Genomic DNA, 24289 nt, shown 5'->3' on the forward strand with positions numbered 1-24289 from the left:
TTTATCACAGCTGAAGTTTACCTGCACACACACATGGATTAATAATTTATAGAAACTAATTTTTTGTATTCACTGATTTATCTCTCCTATGCTATATATAGAGGAGAAAGGAAAAGGGGGAATTTAAATTAGAAACATATTTTCTGAGGACTATAGAGTATTCTCTTCAGCTACTTGGGTTAGAATGACTAACTGGACTCTCCGATTACAGGAAGGTCGAGTAGTGGAGCAAGGGACTCATGAGGAGTTGATGGCAATGCGAGGAGTCTACTTCCAACTGGCCAGCACTCAGGCTGCATTCCAAGATGAAGTAACATCCGATAGAGACACCGATTCGTTAGTACTGATTTCGAGGTTTTTTGATCATTTTTGTAAAAGTAGCCCAAATTCTTACCTATAATGACAAAGTTAGAAGTGGGTTCAACTACTTCCTGTAAAACAGCAGGAAAATTAGCGATTGTAGCTAAAAATATGGAGGCAAAAGATTTTGGGTGACTCTAATCTGTTAGATTCAAAGACTGTCTTGAAATATTTCAAAGCTTTTTGTATAACCATATTTTACAAGCATCTAACAAGACTCAAAACAATGTTCTACAGTAGCCTTTGTAATTATGTGTACATCTTTTGTTCTCAACTTAACAAAGATAAACTAATTTAATTTATGATGAGAATTAGAATCAGAAAGTTTATTGACCGTTAAATATACTGTGGATTATGTCTAGAAATAATTCTAGATAGGACTAATCAATGTGAAAAAAATACTAATTTACCAACATTACGATAATAGCAGGTAAAACGCAACGAAACCTCAGTGATAAAACAATACAGTATAAAGGAATTAGTCACATGTAAACATAATTTAAATTTTTTTAATGCATTAAGGTATATTTTTGTAAAAAGATTAATTGATGATAAGACCCCTTTAATAATGTGAAATATTTGAATAATTAGATAGTTACATGGTCTAGTTGTACATTATCCAATGCACAAACTGTAAATAGACATTTTTAACTTTGATCCTGAAGTGAATTGATCTTCAGTTTTATAAAATGGGTTGTTTGATAATCGATTATACAATTTGGTTTTAAACACGTTTTCAGGATATTTATTGATTATTTTACAAAGTTTATTGTAAACTTCAATTGAAGTAACTGAACGACTTGCCAAGATTTTACACATTCCATCTTTCTATCATTCAGTATTATTTGTTATGCTAGAAAAGAGTGGACTAATTTATCTGCACAGTTTCAAAAGTTAAGATTCAAGGCTACAACGGCATTACACTTTTAATACAAATATTTAAAATCTGGGTTGATTTTGGTGTAATGGGACAACATGCAAATAAAATTTAGATTGCACTGGAAAATACCTACTTTTAAGATGTCAAACTCTGTGAAAAAATGAAAAAGTTTCGTTCAAAAGTGCAGTTGAAATCATAGAGGTCGAAGGTGTAGAGGAATGTTTGATGTAGAAGCGTATGTCAGAATTTAGCAAAATTTATTATTTTTGTTACAAATCTGAGAATTTTGATAAGAGAATAGTAATGTTATCAATTAAGAGAATAATAATGATATCGATTAATCAGTTTCATAAACCCTTCTGTCTTCTTCGTACACCATCCTGGTACTTGGCTATCAGCACTGCACATATATGGCCATTTGCACAAGTGAGTTTGCGCCCAGTTTAATGTAATAGTAGTTTTTCCCAAGACGTGCAAAAAGTAGATGTAAAAATGTTTCTGGACGTTGTAAGTAGTTTTTAGTTTCTTGTGCTGTAGATGGTTTGGTTTATCAAAACTGATGTAAATGGTTGACATATATTTTAGATCTTATTTTAATTCATTTCTTGCAGTAACATAACTTTTTTTATACAGCTATGTAACGTTTTTAGTGAGTAGTATATATTTTTTTTAATACATGTGTACAGTATTAATAGTTTGTCAGATAGTAGTTTATGGTATTGTTTTATATAAAGTAATAAAAATATATTAAAATCATGTTTTTGTAAATATTTAGGTAAAAATGTATTTTTTTATTTACAATGGATTGTTTGATAGTATAACAAAATTACAGGAAGATTTTCCATTTTAGGTTGTATAGAACACTGAATTATGATGTTTAGTAAACTGCTATCATTTCTTTTTTTCATAAGCCCGACTAGAACATATTGTCACAGTTAAAAAATCAATTACTCATCGCTGTAAACCCCATATTTTTGGGAAGGGATACACTTTTTTTAGCAGTAGCCCCCTTATGTAACACCTCATTTTGAAGGTATTAAATTTACTTTGAAAATTAGAGGTCTCAGTTGACTGACAGCATCCAATTCAAGTTAAAATTTTACCTTAGTCCAACAAAACGGTACCCATTTTTATTATTGATATCACAAATATTTTTCTTGGTATTGTTGTTTTGTCTTAGGAACACCTTTAATTTAAAATATTACTCCATGGGCCATTCTTTGTAAATATTTTTAGTTGTTGATTTTAAAGGAGAGTGGAGTAATTATAAAATACATAAAAACATTTTCAAGCAATATTTATTACACATCCCCAAAGGATATTTGAACACTCTCAACCATTCAGAAGTTAAGTTGTAGTGGTAAGATTTCTTGGGTATCTTTTGTACAGGGTATCCCATAAGTTAACATTCTTTGTTGTTTGTCAATAAACATCCCCAAAGTTAAGTTCTCAATGAAGTGTATTTTTTAAATTCAGTGTTCTTGGTATTGCACACCACTTTGTAAGCTGCAGGTTTTTATTGTGAAATATTTGTGGTTGCACAAGTACTCAGGGATCTTCCCTTAACATTAGGGTTTTAGAACTATAGTACCATTGCCAATTATAAAAGATTAGGTACATTCAGGATTTTAATCTATGTTTGTTTTGTTTAACTACTACTAAATAAGAAATATTCTGTGTTGGGTGAAATGTCAGGAGAGGCTGATGTGTAGGGAAAGGAAAAGAGGGCAAATTACAAAGTCTACCAAGGACACGAGGCACTCAGATCGAGTCTTGTCTTTCGGTAATTTTTTCTTTTATCTCTAACTTTGGTGTTAGACCATAATATTAATACCAGCTATCGTTATTTGTTTATGAATATAAATGATCCGAAGAACAGATTCAGTTTACTTTATTTTACTAAGTTATCTTTCCTGTTTACTTTGTTTTTTGCTATTTGTATCATACTTTTTTTACTTTATATTTTGATAACTTGTAAACTAAAAAGCATCAATCAAATAAGTATTGTTAACTACAAAATTGATGCCTTAAATTTCAATTTTCGGTAATTTTTATCATGTATTTTTTAAAATTTGAACATTAATTTTATAATCTTTACCAATAAAAAAGTTTGTTACTCAAGATTGGTATGGTTATTGTGTATTTTTGCACAACCATAATATGTTACTAATGTGGCAATTACAGTATATAATATCTACAAAGAAAGCGCAGTCCGTCAAACCTTTCTAAAGCCCTAAGAGTACAATAATAATAGAATGCTTTACGCAGATCAATAATGCAAACATCGTATGTTACAGGGACACTACAGAGATTCCTCAGCCTAGACAGATGACATCGGAACTTTCACTGTACTTCCCTGAGAAACCATTACCGGAGGGTGAGGTACTTGGCATTTTAACTGATAGGCTCTAACATCCAAGGCGAGAACCTTCAGAAATAATCAAAAATGAAAATTACCAACAAAGAAGATAGCAGCAAATGTTCAAAAAGCTAGCAGCCTGTGAAGTAGCCATATTGGTCACTGGTTGGTTAGCTTCCACCAATCACGTTACAGCATTGCCCCTTCCATCTAACCTGTGCAAGTGGATATGTATTATTGGGAGTTTCAGTTGAACATCTGATGATTTAATATGGCTCTGAACAGTTATAGCGAAATATTTTATGAATTTAATTAAACATACTTAGTTATAACAAACTACATAAGCCTAGAACATTAATGTCTAAGTACAAATTAATGAACATTTGTTGTCATATTACATCTTACAAGATCCAGATATGCTGTTAAGACAGATGACATAGTCAGGAATAGAACAATAATAAATATTGCCACTGCTACATAATATAACCTAATATATGATTTTACAAACTAAACACCATTAATTCACTGCACATAAAAGCTGTCAGACATTAATAGTGTACACAGTGAAATTTGTCAAACTTTGACATCAGTAATAATACTGCTAAATAAATATAAACATATAAATCCAACCATTCCCTTTCCTTTGTCTCCCATCGTTAGTAGTAATATTACTATCAATTTAACAATAACAAGATTCTAGCTAAAATGATTTGCTAACAAATAAATAAGCTCTAATACAAATAATAGTACTACAGTAGTATACTGAGAATTCTCATTGTCTCCCCTACCCTTTTAAGTTCTTCTTTGTAGGATTCTATTGTTTTCTATTCCAGGCCATGAACAAAGTAAATTTTAACGGCAACAATCTCATTTTCTAGATCATAGATGAAGCCCTTCCTTTAAAATTCCTAGTACATAGTGTGGATTAGTTGACTCAGGTATAATTGGATTGGTATTTGTTGAAAGATCACTAATTCGATCTTCCTGTAGTGTCAATCAGGTAGTACTTCCCTTGCCTAAACTTCCAGTGATTGCAAATATAATAGCATTATTGTTCACTGTGCTTTATCTGTGAATCAGGAGAAAGGAAGCAGAAAAATAGGAACTTGGGAATGAAATTTGTTCCTTGTGAAAATTGGTTTCAATTTAAGTTTTCTGTGCTTTTGTGTATAGTTGGGGCAAAGTCTGCACATCGTGCTATCGTATTAATTACACACTACAGTAGAAAAGACCATAGATTGGGAGGAGTTGCAATCTACATTAAGGAAACAGAAACCGCAGAAACAGAAGCAATCAACATAGCAAACAGTTGTCAAGAACTGGTATGCGAAGCTGCATTAACAAAGATAAAAATCAAGAAAAAAACTCTCTACATTCTAGGGGTTTATCGGACACCAGGAGGACAAGCTAATGTAGCTATCAACATTATATCAGATATACTTACCTCATTTACAGCTGAGGCAAAACTACTTATCTTAATGGGCGACATCAACATAGACAGGCTAACTATTAACACGAATAATACTATTTTCGAAGATGAACTGCTGGTTTTTGGAGTCAGGCGGCTTCCCCTTCCAGCGACAAGAATTACTAATCATTCTACAACATCAATAGACTGCATCTGTACCAACATACCTGAAGATGCAGTCGACTTTTCAGTGATCCAAGGTGGAATGTCGGATCACACTGGCCAAATCTGTTCTATTGCAGTGGAAAGAGAAGTCTTCCCTAAAAAAGAAGCTACACAAAAAAGAATTTTCTCAATAAAAAACCTTAATAGCTTAAAACAGGAATTCGAAATGGAAAAGTGGGAACTGGTACACGATGCCCCTGATGTTGAAGAGGCATACAGAACATTTCAGACAACTGTCAGACAAATATTGGACCATATATGCCCTAGCAAAAAAGTAAGAGCAAAGCCGAGGGGCAGACTAAAAGTTCAGTATGACCAAGAGTCCAAAATACTAAAAGAAGATTTTCTAATTGCCTTACAAAGATATCAGCTCACCAGAAATGAACATGATAGAACATCCATGGCAGCAAAAAAGAAAGCCTACGATCTCAAGCTTAGGAGTCTCAAACAACATATGGCTGCTAACTACATCACTAACTCTGACAATAAGTCTAAAGCCGTTTGGGACATAATAAACTCAGAAAAGCAAAGTAAGCAACAGAAAGAAAATTCAACACTGAAGATGGAGATAGAAGGAAACATAATAGACAACCCCGCCGAAATAGCCAAACATTTCAACCAATACTTTTCCCAAATAGCAGATTCCACATTAGGCGAAAATAGAGAACATCTGAAATACACAGCCATAACTCATCCGATTTTGCTTCCACAAAGAAATTGTCAATCACTAATTTTAACACCAACAACTGTTAAAGAAGTCTTGGGAGTGATAGCTTCCCTGAAAACTAAATTATCATGTGGAATTGATGAAATTCCTTCAAAATTAGTAAAACACTGTGCCAAACAACTAGCACCACCACTGGTTACCATAATAAATCAATCGTTTTCCTCAGGCCAGTTTCCATCCCCCTTAAAAATATCAAAAATATACCCAAAGCACAAAAAAGGATCCATCACTAAACCTGAAAATCACCGTCCCATTTCACTAATACCAACTTTCTCAAAAATAATAGAAAAGGTAGCACTCTCAAGAATGTTACAACATCTGGACAGATATAATCTAATAACAAAGAACCAACATGGCTATCTCAAAGGACGATCCACCACCACAGCTGTCACTAATCTAATTGAATATGTCATAGATAAATTAGAAGACCACAAACACGTATCAGCTGTCCTATTAGACTACAGTAAGGCTTTCGATTGTCTAGATCATGATCTTATCTTGAAAAAGATTTCAGCCCTAGGTTTTGAAGGCTTGGCGAAAGATTGGGTGACTAGCTACCTGAAAGGACGCAAGCAAATAGTTGAGATTCAACAAAATGTAAATGGGAGTAAATGCGTGTATAGATCAAGACAACTCACAGTAAGTAGAGGAGTGCCTCAAGGCTCAGTTTTAGGCCCCTTTTTGTTCATACTTTTTACAAACGATTTTTCAAGTTTTATCAATGACAATTCTGTAGAAACCATTATGTACGCAGACGACACAACTCTTTTGTTTACAAATAACACAGCACAAAATCTAATTTTGGATATTTCATCAGCAACAGAAAAATCACTCCAATACTGCCTTCAAAACGATCTGGTCATAAATCAATCCAAAACCACCCAGATAAATTTTAGCAGAAGACAAGAGCAGATTCCAAAAATACCTAATATTTTAGTTGAAAAAAAGGCAAAACTGCTTGGCCTAACAATTAATGCTGACCTCTCCTGGACAGATCACATACGCGATCTGACCAAAAAACTTTCATCTGGCACTTATGTGGTAAAGCGAATGAAGTGGATAGGAGGTTTGGAGACGGCAAAGACAGCATACTATGCTGTAGTGGAGTCCCACCTCAGATATGGCTTAATTTCATGGGGAGGAACATCTGAAACCAATCTCAACAAAATCCTGATACTCCAGAAAAAAGCTGTAAGGGCACTCTATAGCCTCAGCCCTAGGGAAAGCTGCAGAGAAGCTTTCAAATCCCTGCAGCTTCTTACTGTCATAGCACTATACATCCATGCAGTCGTCATCTACACCAGCCAGATGGACCTTCCTAGAAATGAAAATGCTCACTCATACCACACCAGACGAGCAACGGACTACATTCTCCCTGTACACCACACATCGCAATTCAGCAAAAAACCTTCTTACATTGGACGCAAAATCATTAATGCACTACCACCAAATCTCAAGAACATGAAAGGGAACGAACTGAAAAGACATTTTCGAGACTGGCTGATGGAACGACCTGTATATTCATTGAAGGAGTTCTTCGATCTTCTATAAATACCACATCAATATTTGTAAAGCAAGAAATATTAATCTAAGTTTTTGTTATTATCTACTATTGACACAATTGTATTTCTTAAAGAAACAACAAATAAAGAATATTGTCTATTGTCTATCGTTATGAACTTGTTGCAGATTTCTGTCAGTTTTTTTAAGCCTTTCAGGAATATTGATGTCTTGAAACGTCACCAGATAGTGTTTTATAGTGCTGATGTTTCTAACCTAATGTGGAGAAAGAAAATATAAACTTTTTAACTTATTTATAATTAATGTAGTATCATTCATTTTACATTGTTTTGTTTCGCAAGACAAATTGTTTCATTATTATAAGTTAACAACATTTATGTTATTTTCCAAGCTTGAGGTTAAGTAGAGATGACTTTATAGTCCTGACTTCGCCTCTAATAAAGACATTTTTCATTTCATTCTTGGTAATTTACTATTAAAGTCTTGGTACTTTGTGCCCTCTCTTGGTCACAATGATTCCAATGCTACTAGTTCCTATCCATTTGCTGCACTGAATCAGAGTGCATAATACAAGGTTCATGCTTTTTTGTCATTATTAAGACATATTGCTTTACAAAAATGGATTTTTAAACAATAAAACATCCTTATTTTTATATTTATAAAACAATGAAGAAAGCACACAGACAGATGTTTGTTGTGTTCATTTTTCATTCAGAATCATCACCGTTTTCATCTTTACTGTGTCCACTTAGGGCTATGTTGTTGGAATAAAAACTAATTATTGTATATTGTAATTAACTATAACTATACAAGAAACCTATCTTAGAAGTATTATTTTTCTTTTCCTATGTAATTTTTATACAGAAGCACTGATCAATATCACTATACTCACTAGATCAACCTCTATCGCAGCTAAATTCTTTTTGAATCCAATATTGGATATAAAAATGCAAAATAAGTGAAAATTACATTATTGATAACAATATTCTTCTGACAGCAACCCATCCGTAGTAGTTCATTGCATAACCACTAGAGACCAGCACTCATCATCTCAATGAAGCAAGTCAATTTGAGTCATTTGACATGCATTAACATCGATCCACACAAGTTGAGTCGTCTTGTCTTATCTTGGGGGTGGATTAACCCATACTACATTTACCACAACTGCAATTTTACAAAATGGTATTATCTTAGGAACGTAAATAAATAAATGTACAGTCGGTTTTTGCAGGGCCGTTCCATCTCATTGTGGACCCTGATACGGTACAACAGACCCGAGTGTGTGTGGCTGCTGCTGGGACTGCTGGGATGTTCCATGACCGGATCCATCATGCCTGTCTTTGCCTTCTTCTACGGCGAGGTCTTTGCGGTGAGTCGCACCAAACATTCACGTCCTTGTGTTAGTGCTAGTAGCTAATTTGCACTACATAAGCGTGTAACCTGGCTTTTCTTGGAATTTTTCCTAAGAAAATAATTGTTTGTGAGCCATGCCAGCATTGGTGAAGATCGAAATAGGAGGGCAACGTTTTGAGTTAAAAATATGAAATGATAATTTTTTCTCAGATTATATTTTTCCTAGTTTGATACATAAAAATACACTTCAAATTACATGGTCAAACATAAAGACTAATTGTATCACCGTCATAACCAGATAAAGAGACAGAAATTCATCATTTTAATGGTCTGTTCTGACGGTTATCTGATGATAATTTAACATTTACATGTGAGATGGTTGGGTTTAAATGTGTCAAGCTAAGAAAAATATAATCTGAAAAAAAAATCATGATTTCATATTTTTAACTTTTTTAATTTGACCATCAACCAAAAATGTTGCAACTGATTATTGATTTCTTTCTTAGGGGAACTTTCTTCTTGGGACTAGAAGTCCTGGCTGCTGCTAGTATCTGGCTCTCAGCTCCTGGTCTATAAAAGGGTGGATTGCCTGAGTGTAATTGATTTGTTCCCTGTTGCAGACGTTCACCTTGCAAGGACAGGAGATGATGGAGGCAGCTATCTTCTGGTCCTGTATGTTCTTGGTACTAGGGGTCCTGGCTGCAGCTAGCATCTGGCTCTCAGCTCCTGGCCTATAAAAGGGTGGATTGCCTGAGTGTAATTGATTTGTTCCCTGTTACAGACGTTCACCTTGCAAGGACAGGAGATGATGGAGGCAGCTATCTTCTGGTCCTGTATGTTCCTGGTACTAGGGGTCCTGGCTGCAGCTAGCATCTGGCTCTCAGCTCCTGGCCTATAAAAGGGTGGATTGCCTGAGTGTAATTGATTTGTTCCCTGTTGCAGACGTTCACCTTGCAAGGACAGGAGATGATGGAGGCAGCTATCTTCTGGTCCTGTATGTTCTTGGTACTAGGGGTCCTGGCTGCAGCTAGCATCTGGCTCTCAGCTCCTGGCCTATAAAAGGGTGGATTGCCTGAGTGTAATTGATTTGTTCCCTGTTGCAGACGTTCACCTTGCAAGGGCAGGAGATGATGGAGGCAGCTATCTTCTGGTCCTGTATGTTCTTGGTACTAGGGGTCCTGGCTGCAGCTAGCATCTGGCTCTCAGCTCCTGGCCTATAAAAGGGTGGATTGCCTGAGTGTAATTGATTTGTTCCCTGTTGCAGACATTCACTTTGCAAGGACAGGAGATGATGGAGGCAGCTATCTTCTGGTCCTGTATGTTCTTGGTACTAGGGGTCCTGGCTGCAGCTAGCATCTGGCTCTCAGCTCCTGGCCTATAAAAGGGTGGATTGCCTGAGTGTAATTGATTTGTTCCCTGTTGCAGACGTTCACCTTGCAAGGGCAGGAGATGATGGAGGCAGCTATCTTTTGGTCCTGTATGTTCTTGTTACTAGGGGTCCTGGCTGCTGCTAGCATTTGGCTTGAGGTGAATACACTCTTGTTTTTCAGCTGTGGGTTTTCCATTAAATTAAAGAAACAAAGTCAAGAAAATTCTGCTTGTGATGTACTATGATGTTCTCTTTGATTATGAAGGGTACAAAATTACATAGACAAGGTAATGACTTAAAGCTCCATGTCATGACTAATGTAAATGTGACCACCAAGTCAACAATAAAAGTTAAGATGGTAATTTAACTTTTTTAACAACTCTTTTCATAGAATTCTAAAATTACATACTCAAACACAGCACAATTGTGCATATCTTCTTGTATTTTTATTCTTATCTTATAAAATTTTATCTTTATCGAATCACAAGTTTCCAAGTTCTGATTTTTCAAAATTGCAGTTTGGTTGAGAAGCGTTAAAATAGCATCTGATTGCTGAGCATGTTGGACTATCAGGAGTCAGCTGTATAAACATCCAAACTTTGAAAGCTATAAAATGCCTTGAAAGTATGGGCTCAACTCAAAAGCAGTAGTTGACTATCTTGATCATAAACTTTTTGAATGTTACAATGTATATATATATATATATATATATATATATATATATATATATATATATAGTACAGATTTTGTAATTTAACTAGTTATTCTCACTTTTCTTAACCAAAAACAACATATTGGTATAAACAGTTGTACAGTATAGCAGTAAACAGATTTAAATTATTAATAACATTTTCTGATCGCTAATTAATTACAACGTAACCCTATAATTTATTAATAAAAATAACTTGACTCTCTTAATTAAAAACTCCTGAATGGGATTGTATGTTTTTCAGCTTTAGAGACTGTTACATTACTAAGAATGTTGGAATAACAGTACTACTCTACAAATCCTTCCATAAATCATCCTTCAAGGATGATGTTAATTGCTGTAATAATAAATAAATTAACCAATTAATGAACCAAATTTCACTTTATTTCATATTGTACAATTGGTACATAGTCATTTAGTTAAGATGGTTACTACAATGCTCTTGTGTGGTGCAGATAGTGACTATGACATTGGCAGTGGAACGGTTGGTGATGCGACTGCGGGTAATGGCCTTTCACAATATCTTGCGCCAATCTGTCGGCTGGTTCGACTCGGCACGACACTCTAGCGGTCATCTCATATCACGGCTTGCTCGAGACGCACCACTCATCAAGGGGGTGAGTTACATCGGTTACCCTTAACGTAACTGAAAGACATATCAAGGGAGAACGTTTTATTTATAAGAAATATAGTTCACACAGGAGTTAAGGATTAAGTATTTAATAACATCTAAAAAGATAATGCTAAATATTAGTTGACATTTTTATATACTTTTTAAGGGATATAAAATCAATGTAAAGTTCAGTGAAAACTCACGTTTTTTTATATGAAAACATTACAGGCAACTTCTCCAAAAGAATGTCGTAAATGATTTTAAGATTAGGTTATCTTTAAGAAGTTACATTTTTTTAAATTAATTTTCTTCTCATATTCAGTGACTTATTGTAAGAATCAAACATATTTTCACAAAAGAACAAAAATAATGAGTTTTTTTTTTTTTAAATGAAAAGGATATTGTAAAGATGAATAAAAATCTATTGTAAGGTCCAGCGATGTCAGCGACAAAGGAGACATTCAGAGTTATGCTGATGGAATGCCATGTATTGGAATGCCTGTATTGTTCATGAAAACAATGATGCCACAGCATCTAACTTATTCATAAGAACAGTTGGATTCTGTGGAATCATTTTAGAGATTGTGTATGTGGGCTTCCTGATAGTTTATCAGGTCAAAAAAGGTTCATCAGGGAAAAGAGCCGGACTGATTGAAATTTGCTCAGAATGATGTCTGTCTTTTAACTTCTGAGACTGTAATTCTCTGGGCACGTTTAGAGAATGACAGAAGCAGTTTGACGATGTGTGTAGGCAGCCGGACTTAGACTAGGTCAGATGCTGAGTGCCATGGTGACGCTGGTTGCTGCCATCTCCATAGCCTTCGTGTTCGGGTGGAAGCTGGCTCTGGTGCTGCTGCTGATTGTGCCACTGATAACAGGAGGAGCTTATCACCAGACGCTGATGATGCGGCGGACACAGACGCAGGACTCACGCCTCATGGATGATGCCAACAAGGTCAGTGTTATTGGAGACTCAGAATATAATGTTGATTCTTGTTTTCTAGTGCTTGTGTTGATCTAGAGTGGAGTTTTAAGTCCCTGTTGTATAGATGTACATTTATATTAACATTTTAACGTGCTAATTTTAACTCAGTGCTTTCATGGTTTGGCATTACTATGGTGTAAATGGTTTTGTAACTCTTATAAACCATTATTATGGTCAAGACTTAATTAATAATAAGTACGTTAAAAAACATAAAATACCACAAATCTAATAAATAATTGTTTTGTGGAAGACAAAAATGCAAAACAGGGTTTAGGGTCTGGTTCACTTTTATAAGAAACTCACTGATCCACCAACTTCCACTTAATCCAACCGCAGTTAATTTAAGATGGACCCTCCCTCCAGCTTTACCACACACCTGTGACTCATATAAGTGTACACCATACCGCAAACAAGTCCCTAACATCAGATGTAGGAATCTAAGCTATGACTCAGGCCAACTCATGCATCAGAGAGTAGTGTCTTAAACCACACAGCCATTCTGACGAGATGTCTTGGTTATGCAGATAACTCACTTACGATTTTGCTTTACTGATTCTTCTCCTCGTACTTCTATCGGAAGATTTCTGATGTATCAAGTAAGCCAATGGGTTAACTTAGTTTTAAAACTTTTAGCGAAGGCGTCTTCAATTAGTGACATACAAAATACACAAGACAAATTAAACTATAAATTTGTTTATTTTTTATACTAGGCTAAAATATCCTATAATTTAATTGATATAGTGAAGGAAATCTGTGCAATCTGAAACTCATATATTTTTGGGTTGGCGATATAGTGCTGGTCAATTATTTATCTCTAGTTTCCTACACTTCACTACCCAATACTGACCTGGACAGTTCCGTAAATTGTTTTGTATGTCTGAAACAAAATTTTAGACGTATTTTAATTTTGTACATTGACTACTTTACAGTATGGAGATATACAATAACACTGTCAAAAAAAGGAGTTTAATCAGAAGTTATTTTTATTTAACAACTAAAAACGACAATTAAAAAGTTATAAAATCTCAAGGGGTACGTTTTTTAATTGAGAAAAACGGTATTTGCTGCTCTTTTCTCCATGTCTCAAAATTGTAGAATGCAAAACCTAAACATGTAAAATGTGTACAATTCAACAAAGTGGCAATGAACACACTGAAGTCAAAGTTGACTATAACAAAAATCATACGTCAAAAACACAAACATATAAATGAAACTTGGCACCAAAGTCAAGAAAAGTATAAACGAAAAATCATGACTCAACGTAGATGTCCCATCACCGAAACACACAATACACACACAACTGTGGAAGTAACACCACTGAAGTTAATATGTTTCACATAGTAATTTTATGTGTTTTCGCGTTAAAATAAAAACTTATGCTATTACCTTTGCTTATATACATATAAATTTACGAAACGATAAAGCACTGGAGTGAAAATAAGACAAAACTTATACCCATCTCCCCTTAACAAACTTATTAAATTATGTACGGTACTGGCCTTCTTTTAGTAAGATGTACAGTATTTATTCAGTGAATACCAAACCTTCTTCTCCTCTCCTTGAGAAAGGTCTCACAGCAACAGCTATGAGCAAATTTGACTTACCAAAGGAAGACTTTTTACCTATTGATGAAGATTTATACAGCTCTGTTGCTAAGAGGGTATGGCAAAAGAAGGCTATTAGATTGATTAGTGGTCTTAAAAATCAAGATTCCTGTAGAGCCAGCTTTAAGCAATTAAATATTCTAACATTACCATCATTGTATATCTATTCTAATTTTTGTTAAAGAAAATGAAAGTACATTTTTGAATAGAGTTGCAATACATAGGTATAATACGAGGGAAAAAATGAATTTAGATCTGCCACAAATTAGACTAAGCAAAACAAAATTAAGTCATAAATTTCATCAAATACAGTTTTTTTAAACAAATTACCTTTTACCATAAGATCCTTAAGTTTACCCAAATTTAAATTGAATATACTTCAAATACTTTTTATTCAGTTGAGGAATTTTGAAATCTTTAATTTCCTGTGACCTCATGATTAACTTTGATTTAATTTAGCTTGAACCTGGTTGAAATAAGGTAGAAAGATTTTGTTTTAAGGGCAATATTTTTTTAACTAATTGTTTACAATTTTATGTTTATATTTTATTTATCAACTTTTTTATGTCTAAGTGTCTTGTTGTGTTTTTTATTATTGGTTATAGTTTTTATTCTAAATTAATTAATTATAAAATGTTTAGCCTTTTTTATCTAAATATTGTATACTTTGGTAGCATTGGTTGTGCCTTAGCAGTTTCTTATGACATGTTATAAATTATGATGTATTTATGTTATTTGTTATACGTTTTAATTTATATAGACTTAGTTAATTTTTAGATAAGTATTTTTGACAATGCCTCTTGTACTAAATTGTATAAAATGGCAATAAAAAATTATTATTGATCCTGAGAAACACGTATTTCTGTTACTTAAATGTTATACATCCAAAGCCAGTGTTTTACCAAAGTCACCAGGACGTGTAATGTGACACTAGCTGCTTTTTCCGGACAAAGCTGGATGCCTTATGAACAAACATCATATGTCAGCATTTGCGGAAACTTCGTAAGCAGTTCTTTATTATTCTGAAAGGAATAATCCTGAAGTAGTGATTAACTGTTGATGTAGTTGAAACTAAGAAATTGTTGACAGCTAACAACATTTTGAGGAACAAGAGACGATTAGTGTGACTTAAGCCAACATCAATTCTTAGTTTATAGTGTTTTACACGATTATACGAGGTGTATTAGAAAAATAAGGTTCCCATAATTTTTATAATAGACAGCACTATATTTCTACTTAGTGTTATACATCAATTTAAAACTTAAAAGTTAAGCTATTTTTCCGCATAATCACCGTTTCTGTCCAAACACTATTGTAGACGATGCTCCAACTTTTCTATCCCCATGTTGTAGAATTCTGCCACCAATCCTTTGAGGAATCGAGTAACCTCTTCCTTGACTTCATCATCGTTACTGAAGCGTTGGCCACCCAAGTGTTCCTTTAATTTTGGGAATAAGTGATAATCACTTGGGGTTAGGTCTGGGCTGTATGGGGGATGGGGCACAATAGTCCAGCCAAAATTTGTCAGCAGTTCTTGAGTTTGACGCGAGACATGAGGTTGAGCGTTGTCATGGAGAAACCTCACACCACTGAACAACAATCTTCCTGTCTGGCGGTTCTGGATCGTGCATCTCAGTTTTCTTAATGTCTCGTAATATCTGTCAGAGTTTACTGTTGTTTCATGAGGAAAAAAGTCGATGAAAAGCAGGCCCTTCCTGTCCCAAAAGACGGTTGTCATGACTTTCCCAGCAGACTTCGGTTTTCATAGTGAATTTCCATGCGGCCTTCACCGAATTCTCTACACCGTTTCTGAACGTGTTTTGAACAGTGATATGCACTTTTCCCTATAAACTTCGATTAACTGACGAATTTCAATAGGTGAAATCTGATTTGCATTTAAAAAACGTATCACAGCACGAATTTCACATCTGGCGGTAACAACGATAGGGAGCTCCATCTTCGAAGGCAGCTAGGCCGGCACTGATGGACGTAGCGAGGCGCGAGTGGTATGGATAGAGAGAGGGACAGCTGATGAGTAAGACAGTTTTGCCAGATTTCTCCCAACATATCGCATTCTGTCTCGGCGGCATAGGGAACCTTATTTTTCTAATACCCCTCGTATGAATCATTTATCACTGAATTATATTGTTTACAGATAGCAACTGAATGTGTCCAGAACATCACTACCGTGCAGGCACTGTGTGCGGAGAGACGGTTTCTCAGTCTTTACGCAAACTACCTCAACGTACCCTTCAGGTCAGGTTTGGTGTCGAACTAGAAGATGTAGTGGCTTTCAAAGAAGTCTGGACACAGCTTAGTTATTCGTAATTCAATGAAATCCATGACAATTTTTTCGGAGTAACACAGGACTTTTAATCAAGGACTTAGGGGTACATGCTGCAAATAAAAAATGTGTAGCTGTAGGTCAAAAAGATCTTGATGAGGCAAAATTAATAATAAAAAATTAATGTTGAAAATCAACAGGCATTTACTTTTTTGAATTTCAGATACTGATTGGCCATATTAGGTTTTAAGTTACATATGACTTGACAAAAATATGATCCAATAATTAACCTAGGATAGGTTAATTATTGAAAATTTATGTACCACAATGCACATAACGTAGCTATGGTAGGAAGGGTTGATTCAATTTGAATGTTAAATTCTGCTCCAGTTTACCTTCCTTTTTATTGTAACGTCTAGTGTCGGACGCCGCCTCAGATTTGACTCCTAAAATCCAAGAGATCCAAAGATTGTCGGTGATGAAGAAGCTCAAAACGAACTTTTTATATTGTTTCGTCATCAGAGACACCTATAAATAGGTGAAGTGGCAGTCTCATTGTCTCAGCAGCTGCACTACAATGTTTTATACACTATCTCTAAGCACAGTGGAGCAATTGGGTTTTCCACATATAACGTAGGAAGGGTTGATTCAATTTGAATGTTAAATTTAATAAGAAGGAAGGTGTACTGGAGCAAAATTTACACATTCAATTAGTATCACAATAATTTTTCCTAAAAGAGCACTGTTTACCTTCAGAACTTGAAAAAGTAAATCTTTCCCGATATTAAAGTGGAAACCGCTTACTATCTTACATTCATATTTTTGGTGAAATATTTGGTAAATCATACAGAGGATATAGTGTGACATCATATTATTACCAAGTGGTATTTGTATGATTTTTAGTATTCAGCATTAAAAAACTTAAAATAGCCAATATGCGTTCATGTCAAACCAATTTATTTTTTTTATTGTCTTGTCTTATTAGGACCTTTTAAATAAAATACCATGAATTATGCAACTCTGCCACAAATGGTGAAGAACCACGGATCGTAAAAATAAGTTATATGGCCGTTTGCATACTTCATGACACTCTGCGCAGTGTGTCTTACCTGGATCCAGGGGTGGGGCCATAGGAGTCGTTGCCCCCTCTGAGATTTTGAAAAGGAAGTTTGTATGAAAAAACTAATCACTCTGTATTGTAACCATGAAAAATCAAATTATACTTGAGTTAAACTTACTGAATTTTTATTTAAACTTAAATTAAGTAACCTTTGAGTATAAGTAAATTTCTTTCTAGACATTTTATTTTATGCTGTATCAAAATGTAAAATCACTGGTTACAGTTAAGATTAAGTAAACTAATAACAAAGCGGCTCCCTCAAAAAATCTGTTCTGGCTCCGCCCTTGACTCGCAAAGTTTATTCTTTTACATGTATAATTCAATATTAATATGTACCAGGATTCCTTGCTGTTTTACATATCTTCAGAAACTCGATGACTGTTTCAGGAACGCTATGAGGCAGGCAGTTATCTACTCCGTTATATACGCTCTCTCTCAGGCTGTAATTTACATAATGTACGCCGGAGCGTTCAGGTTCGGAGCGTATCTGATCGAGATTGGTGACATGACACCCTCTGACGTCTACAGGTTACAAGTTAGAGTTATACAATATCCCATGTATACAATATATGATATACAATATCCCATCAAAGTTTTAGTAAAGTATGACTGAGTAAAATTTAGTTATAATTCATTGTAGATAGCCCAGGATTTATTATAATGACTAAATTAAAGTAGGTTTTGTATGCTACCGCCAATCCAATCCAAGTTCATGTGTTCTTATCGTGACATGTTTCTAAGGTTAACCTTCATCGGATCTTAGTAGCTGTGGTGGTGGAAGGATTTGTCACAAAATTAAAATTACACAACACATTTAAATAAATAAAAAAATATCACTTACATATTATCACAAAATACGAACATTGTGTATCCATTAAATATAATACCATTCAATACTCCAAAATTATGGTACCTACAGCTTTATGATACGTAGATTATTAAACTTACCTTTAAGCCCAAAACAACATACAGGGTGTTTTGCGAGAGGTTGGCACAACTTCAGGATATGATAGTAGACACTAAAACAAGCATATTAAAAAGTTCATACATATGTCCTATCTCGGTTCGTTTAGTGTCTGTCTGTCCATATGTGTTTTTTATTTAAAAAAATCATATCTCACAAAATTAAAATTACACAACACATTTAAATAAATAAAAAAATATCACTTACATATTATCACAAAATACGAACATTGTGTATCCATTAAATATAATACCATTCAATACTCCAAAATTATGGTACCTACAGCTTTATGATACGTAGATTATTAAACTTACCTTTAAGCCCAAAACAACATATAGGGTGTTTTGCGAGAGGTTGGCACAACTTCAGGATATGATAGTAGACACTAAAACAAGCATATTAAAAAGTTCATATGAACATATATGTCATATCTCGGTTCGTTTAGTGTCTGTCTGTCCATATGTGTTTTTTTATTTAAAAAAATCATATCTCAGATGCTGTTGTGGCAAATAACATGACACTTGGCTGTTATTTTAAGCTAATTGAAGGAGAAATTAAAAAAATAAATACCTTTTAACACTTTCCATTTGAAGGTAGTATTACAATTTTGTCAAGATTTTATTTCCCAAAAACTGTTAATTCCACGTAAAAATTGCAAGAATAAGTATGAACTTTTGTGCTTGTTTTTGTGTCTACTATCACACCCTGAAGTTGTGCCAACATCTCATGAAACACCCTGTATATGGCCTTTAAAACAACTAATAAATCAAACAACGTATTTATAATGAACAAGCAGATTTGTGATTTAATGGACGAGATTAGGGAATATAAAATAAAATGCAATATCTCCCAAATATTACATAGGACAAACCGGTAGGTTATTCAAACGAAATTACAAGAAAAACGGCTCCAATGTAAAATTAAATAAACAAACAACATAAATGAAATTTTACTGTCACTCAACATCTCCTGGACAAAAATTATAACATGGAGATAGAAAATGGCCTGGAAGTAACACATCGTTGCAATAGGGGCAGTTTGTTACCAGCATTGGAAGAGTATGAAATTTATGCAGTTTTTAACAGTATTAGCCTGTTAAATGATAATTACAATACAAATCTAATATCATCTTCAACATTGTTACCAACAGTGAAAGGGACAGTGCCCCAGTCAGAACAGCTGATCACAAGTAACTTTTTGAGATATTTCGGCCTCGCTTTGGAGAGCCATTTTCAATGAACAGCCTTCCGAACAGGCGAGTTCTCGTGATGCCTGAAGCTTTAGCAATCACTAACCAGTTTTGATCAATATGGCTTTTGCATCACTGATTGCCAACTTTAAGACAATTTCACGCTATCTTCTTTATTGAATTTATTTTTGTTCTTGATTATTTCTAAAGTTTCTCTTATTACTCTTGGATAATAGTAGAGAATTTTCACATGTACTTTTGTTTTGTCGAATTCCATCCTCCACAGCAAGTACAGAATATCTCAATAAGTTAATTGTGTGAGCAATGTTTCGACTCGGTGTGAACCGGAAACTTAGTTATTAGTTATGACAGCGGTCCCGTAAGCCTAACAATTAAGATTTTTCAATATGTTCATATTAAAATAAATATAAATTGAACTAGCCTAACTTGTAATAATTTTCACATCTCAAGATTTCAAATTGATCTTAATAGTACAACCTTGAGTGAGGTGTATTCAGTTTTGTCGTGTTGGTAGGGTGTTCTTCGCATTAGCATTCTGTGCGGCCAGTGTGGGCACGTCGTCTGCGTACGTCCAGGACTACAACAAAGCCAAGGTGGCCGCGCGCCAGATGTTCTACCTCATTGATCGTGATTCGGAGATAGACGCTCTCTCTCCTCACGGCCTGACACCGGTCAGTCTGAGACAATCAGTAATGTTTAGTTTTTAACTGTAGATTTATTCACCAACTCGATTTTAAAAGATAGTAGGATTTCAGACGTTTATAATTGTTACATTTTACAAAAAAAACCAACAGTACGTTTCGAGGATTGAAATCTACCCCATCTTAAAGTGTAAAAAATGTAATACATAAAGTCCAGACTATAGAGATGAACCCAAGTGATGTCATTGCACAGGAGCTACGAGCACAAATAACACATCACATCCGAACTAGCAAAGGTGGTATACTGACATATAACGATAGTAAATGTAATGACATTTATCTACAAGTCAGCTATAATTACTCTAGAGGGGCAGTCCATCACTGCAAATTTTAGTTACGGTATAAGGTTTTTTACATCTGAAGAAGAGGGTGGATTTCAATCCTCGTAAAGCAGTGTTATACTTTTTTTAATGTATAACAATGGCAAGTGCCTGAGATCTTACTATCCTTTCAAATAATCCATTGTCAATAACAAACTTTAAACAAAGAACTTGATTTTATTGAATTTTTAAGGTATAGTATCTTAAAGATGGCTTGTATCTGGTTTTGTGGTTGTGATAAGTCTGATTGGACTAAAAATAAAATATTACATTTTTATCTCGTCTGAACAGAATAAAGAAATTTTGACATTTCATACAAACTTAAAAGGTTTTTTTTTAATATCATTAGAATAGTAAATGAATACACATTTTCTAATATTAATTTTATTCTTGTGAGGCCTTTCAGAATCAATGATTCCATCATTAGGCAACTTAACAAATCATATTATCACATATTATTAGTCACAAATATGTGATAATATGATTTTTTTAAGTTTCCTGGTGATGGAATCGTTGATTCTGAAAGGCCTTGCAAGAATAAATTTAAAATTGGAAAATGTTTATACATTTACTAGTGATATTAAATTAAACTATTTCCAATGCTCCAAGAATCTTCATTAAAAAAATGTGTTTGCATGCATGTATTTTATTTTTAAAGTAACAAATAACAACTGTTTAAAAAAGCACATAGTTATATTAGAGCTATAAAGCAGTCTTTAGCTAGAAATGGATCTGTATTAGAATTAAACATTTACAGTTAAGATTAAACAAACAACTGTTTTTTTGTTATTTCATAAGGATTCAATATGCAGATCATTTTAATTTTAGAAAAACGAATAGTTGGTTCTCGATCATTCAAGTGTTTCATAACAACAATCTATTTATGGATTAACTTTCAAAAGCATGTAGGTATGTATCTGATGACTGTCATATTAAATGTATGTTTTTTTTAATTATTTCAAGGTACATTTATGATTTTTAATTTAATTATTTGTATTAAATGAAATTTCAAATTTTTCTTATGTCACCGTTTGTAAATGGACATTTTGGTTAATATTCTTAAATGAATTGTTTTATATCTAGTTATGTTATAATGTATGAATCAAATTAATTAAATAGATTAAATTATAATGTATGTATTCAATCATCAGGTAACCCTCCCTAAGGGTGTATCTTTGATACAATTTTGCAGGCAATAAGAGGCATGGTGAGCTTTAACCAGGTGTACTTCCATTACCCGAGTCGGCCGGATGTGCAGGTGTACCGCGGTCTGACGCTCAGGGTGGAGGCGGGGCAGACCGTGGCTGTGGTCGGACAATCAGGGTCCGGCAAGAGTACCTTGGTCTGCCTCCTAGAGCGTTTCTACAACCCCACCTCCGGCACCATCGTGAGTTTTGTGTAATCTTGTCAGATCAGATATTTTTGTCAATTCATTAGTTTTTTTTTTGTTTTCTTAGGACAAGAAGCTTATAAATTGCACTTAGTCCAATAAGAACTTAGCGTTGCTTTCGGAGTGACAGGATATTCAGGATGGGTAAGATTAGGGGGTAGGGGCCAACTCCTGTTGAGATCCATGAGGAAGAATTAGGGCACTAATCTCAAAGTCATATCTCCCCCGGAAGAAGGGGAGTCCAGCTCTGAACCAGCCTCTCCAGTCAAAGCAGGCAGGGAGTGGCACACATTTGTTGAGTCTAGCAAGAACCTCTTATACTTAGGGAACAAACCCTGCCAACTCCAACAGTCATCTCCTTCAGTAGACTAGACCTATTGAATTATCCTTGCACCCCAGAATCTCGATATTTGCGGTTAGTGATGTGCCGCTCCTGGGCATCCATAAGGTTGCACATCAGTTTTTGCTGTGCCCAGTGGTAGGTTCAACTGGAAGGTATAAACCAGCCAGAAATGATCCCTGCTGGGTGATTCATTAGCTTCCTGAACTACAGGACTCGATTAAGATTCATACACCAGATGTTTTATAGTTATAAACAGAATTGTTTAAAAGTCCTAAAATGGCTTAGTTATGTTTTAATCGTTTAATTCTGTGGCTGTTGGATGATGGTTCGAACAGTCTTCTATATCTACTGCAAACTGATAAAGACATCATAATTGTGCACCTGATGAGACTATGAGAATACCTCTCCATCTAGATTGCATTATATTTCGTAGTGTAGGTGTCTTTGATGTCGAAACGATGCAAAGAGTTCATTTTCAGGTTCTTCGTTCTTTGTCGCCAAATATTTTTGGATCCCTTCAAAAGAAAATGATTCCATATCCCAGGAGTCAAGTCTGTGACAGCATCAGATTTTAACTCTACAACTGGCAGTCACCTGATTATCAGTCGATATTAATGTTTCTGTAGTGGCAGTTGCCTGAAAATCAGTCGATATGACACGTGCCCGTTTGACATCTGTTATAATCAATACACGAACTAAACTGCAATGATTCATATACCACTGGAATCAGAAATAGTTGCTGATTTTGATCAATGTATTTTGTTTTGTTTTGTATGCCATGATTTAAGTACGACATATTGAAAACGAGAGTTGTTTGTAAACAGTCGGCCATTGTTGTTGTATTGTTACCCGGTCACGTTATTCTTGTCCATCTAAAACGTAAGTTTATTACATGAAATAAGTGTTTTTATGTAATAAGTGTGTTTATTTATGCGTATAAATTCTCGTAGATTGTGTTTTATCAGTTTATTTTGTGATGTTATGAAGAAATATATGTGAAAAAATATATTAGTGAGCTTTTGTATTCTAGGCTATGTGCAGTGTTGTGATAGTTTTAGTAAGCTTTAGGATCATTTTCATATGTGATGATCATGATATAAAGCTTCTTTATTTATTTTTTATAGGCTTACTTTTAACCTATTTTATGAATTTTTCGAGTAATAATTAAGGTTTTGATGAATTTTATAACAGTCGTATCCATAGCAACGAATTTAGCCGTATTGTACTTTCTTCAGTTTAGAGTATTTCATAATTGCTTTAATAAAAAAATGTAGTAAACTATACATTTTCTAAAACTATAAAAAATTTTCAACATTTTGGGTATTTTGGAAATATTTTTTTTCACACAATATGTCTTTTATAGGTGCACCCCCACCAATTTTACATTCCTTTTTTTTATTTTTTGAAAACAAACTTAGTAAAAAAAGTGATAAATTTCTTATATATTGGGGTTTTTATTTTCATAAATAAAAAGTAAATTTTCTTGTGAAAAACAATGATATATAATACATATAGGTTTATAATCAAATTATATTTTTTTTTAAATTAAAAACCGATACTACTGCAAAACACCTCAAAATGGCCTCCCACTTGATGACATTTCAACTGCCAGCTCGAGGGTTAAATGCTGCACTAAGAGGTGCAACTGGAGCTAAACTCAACAATAGCATTGAATCAACCTTTCCCACCATAGCTGTATTATGGTAGAAGACTCTGTTGCTCTACCACGCTTTGGGTTCGTGTCAGTTAAAATTGTAGTGCACTCAATTTTGCACCTGATGACACAATGAGTATACCTTTTCTCCTAGATTGCACTACATTTTGTAGTCTAGGTGTCTTTGATG

At 34.3% G+C, this 24289-nt stretch overlaps 1 protein-coding gene and 1 long non-coding RNA gene across 5 annotated transcripts in view; one reads left to right on the forward strand and one right to left on the reverse strand.

The window, feature by feature from the left end:
• The window catches only part of LOC124366289 (ATP-dependent translocase ABCB1-like), a 67602-nt gene that overhangs the window by 36009 nt on the left and 7304 nt on the right, over positions 1-24289 (forward strand). For 2 of the 4 annotated variants that reach the window (XM_046822706.1, XM_046822708.1), the window contains 10 exons: positions 212-354; positions 3538-3622; positions 8712-8849; positions 10259-10360; positions 11367-11528; positions 12276-12479; positions 16269-16369; positions 17905-18045; positions 20206-20362; positions 21905-22099. In XM_046822706.1, the coding sequence (XP_046678662.1) occupies positions 212-354; positions 3538-3622; positions 8712-8849; positions 10259-10360; positions 11367-11528; positions 12276-12479; positions 16269-16369; positions 17905-18045; positions 20206-20362; positions 21905-22099 (1428 nt within the window). Of the gene's footprint in view, positions 1-211; positions 355-3537; positions 3623-8711; positions 8850-10258; positions 10361-11366; positions 11529-12275; positions 12480-16268; positions 16370-17904; positions 18053-20205; positions 20363-21904; positions 22100-24289 lie in introns of those variants that run through there. The other 2 variants (XM_046822709.1, XM_046822707.1) reach the window with 2 other exon arrangements.
• Positions 11278-12369, reverse strand: LOC124366293. Its single transcript, XR_006922797.1, has 2 exons — positions 12237-12369; positions 11278-11557 (listed from the first exon to the last, which is right to left on the reverse strand). It is a non-coding gene; the product is annotated as an uncharacterized LOC124366293 (long non-coding RNA).

The sequence above is a fragment of the Homalodisca vitripennis genome, chromosome 7, assembly GCF_021130785.1.
Source record: "Homalodisca vitripennis isolate AUS2020 chromosome 7, UT_GWSS_2.1, whole genome shotgun sequence".
Taxonomy (NCBI): domain Eukaryota; kingdom Metazoa; phylum Arthropoda; class Insecta; order Hemiptera; family Cicadellidae; genus Homalodisca; species Homalodisca vitripennis.